The sequence below is a fragment of the Daphnia magna genome, linkage group LG5 (assembly GCF_020631705.1).
Source record: "Daphnia magna isolate NIES linkage group LG5, ASM2063170v1.1, whole genome shotgun sequence".
Lineage (NCBI taxonomy): Eukaryota > Metazoa > Arthropoda > Branchiopoda > Diplostraca > Daphniidae > Daphnia > Daphnia magna.
In genome coordinates, this window is record NC_059186.1 from 4,688,235 (window position 1) to 4,691,919 (window position 3,685).

Here is a 3,685-nt window from a genome sequence, read left to right on the forward strand (position 1 = left end):
TCTTCACATGTTTCGCATGACCCTTCATAGCAGATTCAAGTGCACTGTATCTATCCAATACTGCTGGAAGAATAGTCAGCGCCACACTCAATGCCGATTTCGTCTTTATTTTAAATACTAAATGCCTTAGACATTTTTTGGTTTTCTTCTTTTGCCAACTTAATGGCCCTTCCAATAAGGTCGGGAGATGCTGAAGCATTGTTTGTTTTTCAAATATAATTCCTAAATCCTCATTTCTTATGTTAAAGAAGAAACAAAACGAAAAATTCTGTTTCATCACACTGAAACAACTTGAGCCAACTATCCCCTTCAAAAAAGAGCCAACTTACCCCTATAGGGGGTTGGTCCACTATTTATTATTTATAAAATGTTTGCGAACAGTCAAAAAATTTTTAATGTAAGCCAATTAAAGCTGAATGAATGATGAATTCATCCATTTAAAGCCTATAAGTTTAAATCACTTACCTACGCCAAGAAAAAGAAAAGCACGGAGAAAAAAAAAGTTGGTCGGCAGTTGTCGAAAACGTTTTTCGTATGCTGTTCATTTATTTTGCACAGTAGAAAAACTGAAACAACGTCAGACCATCTAACTGTCGATTTTGAAACTATTGGCTATTTTGAAAACAGCAGGTGGTAATTAACGGATTTTTAAATTAGAAATGAGCAACCTACCCCGTGAGCCAACTAGCCCCGGTCTCCCCTACAATTAGGTAAAAAAAAGAAGGGCATAGGTAGCAACCTAATAAACTGTATGTCACACACCTTCTTCTATGTTAAAATAAAAACTTAGGCTTAAAATAAATAACGAAGGCACCTATACGGAGCTTTATATCTTAAAATGATTAATTATGGTGCTGGTGGAAGATGAGTAGGTTTATTCATGATCAAACAATGGACAAACAAAGAAAGAATTGTCGGTGGGGTTTTTAATAGGAATTTGCAAACATTTATTTAAAATGCAAGATATTGGTCAGATTTCAAGAACCTGGCTTAGATTAGAAACGACAAATTCGTTAATTGCCATCGACGGGAGAGGGTATTCAAACAAGTTGTCGTAATTTCAATATTGCGAAGCTAAATTAAACACTTCAGAATTGGAATTTCGTAAAATATTTTCAATAAGCAAAATCTTACGGTCAGAAATGAAAACACAGTTGTCAAGTGCCTTATTTGATATGGTCCACTTGCAAAATTTCATTTTTAAAAATTGATCAGCCAGTCTATATTCATGTATCAAAGGCTCAAAATTAGGACAACTACTAAGAGATGTCAATCCATTCACAACAATGCTTCCCTTAATACTTGAATGATGGGTGTTTACTTCCAGCATCCAATGACCAATCTGTTCCAATGGTTTGTCACTACGTCTGACCAAATTCTTCATTTTTGCAGCTTTTTTTCCAAGGGGAATCCAACATAGCAGCGGTAACCTACTTTAATGTAAGTATTTAAGTTTGAAATTTCCTACTGATTGATTGTAGGACGGTAATTTACTAAATTTGCAATTTTCCTTCTAAAAACTAGTATTCCATATCACTTACTGTAAATTGCAAATACTTATATGTGGTTATGCTACTAACACTTACCATCCCATAAATAACTTTTAATAATAAAGCATTTTAAGTAACAAACATTCGAAATAAGTATGCTTTAATTTAAGTACTTTTATTCCAGTTTTGGGAAACATACTTTACCCATTTTTAATATTTACATTTTCAAGCTGTTTCAAAATTAAGTATCGTTTTCCCAAATTTAAGTACTTTTAATAACATAAGTTCTTCAGTTAACTACCTTGCACATTGAAGCAGATTGACTAAATAACAGTCGTTAAAATTGCAAGTATCTTGTAACTCGGACGAATTTTGATGATCAAACACTATGCATGAACTGTCAATTCAAGAGAAATTCTTAAGTTTAAATGTGTCTCTTCATTTTTTTTTTATTGTCGTGATTTGCATATCATCCCCAATTATCAACAAATTCACAGACATTCTTTTAGTTGTTGTTATACATTACAGCAACAATCAAAACAGATTAAATTCATTCTTCTTATGATAAAATTTAATTTTTTTTAATTTTTTTATACGAATAATCTAGCTGTGTTTTAAAAAAAATCTGAGCACTAGAAATTGATCCCAGTGCCCTTGGTGGCGGAGGCACAAAACTTAATTTTCTCTGTAAAACATTTGATTGTAACAACTTTGAGGTATAGGGAAGCATTTTTTTAATTCAAAAAATTCAAAAACATGCACTATATTCTAATAGAGTAAAGAAAACACGTCGTTCGGCATAAAAAAATTAATTTAAGGATGTTTTGAAGTATTTTATTTATATTTTTGGAAACGCCGGTATTAACATGGCGTTTGTGGGGAGAAAAGTGGTGTACCTAATCTTGTGAACGATACTTTAGCGCCCTGAGTGTAACTCCTAAAATTTTTTCATGTTAAGATAAGTTTTAAAGCACTTTCTCTTCTGATAGAGGAAAAAAGAAAAAAAAATTTAGTCCTTACCAGTAAAAAGTTATTTAAGTTTTCCTGAGACCCGTAGCGCCATAAAAATGCACTAAAAAAACGGGTGTGTACCTACATCGTTTGGTGGGTACTGTATGTCTGTAACAGACTTGGGCGGTTCACTGGCTATACGCATTGAAAATGCCATGCTTAGTCAATACGACAAAGAATTTTACCTTGTAGTTGACGTTACATCAAGTACGGTGTTTTTGAAGGGAGCAAAAGATATTATTGTGAAACTTCGTCATATACCAGAATATTTTGTTGTATCTGAAGATTGTAGTCAGATTCTTGACATTCCACCGATTTCTCCATCTGAATTAAGTCAAAATGACGAAAATTCACCCACAACAACTCCTGAAACTCTCACAATCAACAACAGCTGTAATTAATTAATATTCAATGTGTATCTGTTATCACTTTTATAATCTCTGTTGTCATTTTGTCATCGACTGCATTTCAGATAGTCCCACATTAGGATGTGATAAAGATACAAGTACAGACTGTGTGGACAGCGAAGAGGACAGCATGTTCCAGCCAAGATTTCAAAGTACGCAGAAACTAAAACGCCTGAGAGTGGACAAATAACATATTCAATCAAGAGAGACAGAGCTAGTGATTGCTTGTGTGAATTCCAAAAAGTTGCCAAGTAAAGTAGCTGAAACTGGTTACCAACATCTACGTATATTCATTTCATATGTTCTCAGTTCTAATTCAAGTATTTTTGATAGCAGATCAGTTTATCCTTACTCTCCCAAATGAGGGAGAAGAAGATTGGGAAATTAACCAACATATCGTTGCAGCCATGAGGGCTGGAAAACTGTCCCTTCACATCAATCTATTTATTTTACTATGTGCAAAACACCTTCTGAAGACAGTGTCATTGGAGAAACGGCAGAAACCAGTCCAGAAAGACAATGACTATGGCTACTTTTCTGAAAAAGAATGGAAAATTTGTCTTTGATAACGACTAAGACCAATAAACACAGGAACTGACTTCTGATGAAGAATCGACGTAGATTGGGAAATCGAGAAACAATTCTTTCTTACTTTGATTTGTTTCTCTCAGAGAAGCGCTGTTTCCTAATAGGAAACAGTTGTTTAGATATATCTAAACAAGAGTCGTTTGCCACCGCCTCCGAGACATCATGTTTCCAAAATGTTGGAAAACAAAT

The 3,685-nt window shown here is 33.9% G+C and overlaps 1 protein-coding gene across 1 annotated transcript; it reads left to right on the forward strand.

The window, feature by feature from the left end:
- Nucleotides 1-2,633: 2,633 nt before the first annotated feature.
- Nucleotides 2,634-3,130, forward strand: LOC116923368. Its single transcript, XM_032929820.2, has 2 exons — nt 2,634-2,894; nt 2,974-3,130. The coding sequence occupies exons 1-2, from the start codon at nt 2,657-2,659 to the stop codon at nt 3,096-3,098; spliced, it is 363 nt and encodes a 120-aa protein (XP_032785711.2). The 5' UTR covers nt 2,634-2,656; the 3' UTR covers nt 3,099-3,130.
- Nucleotides 3,131-3,685: the final 555 nt, after the last annotated feature.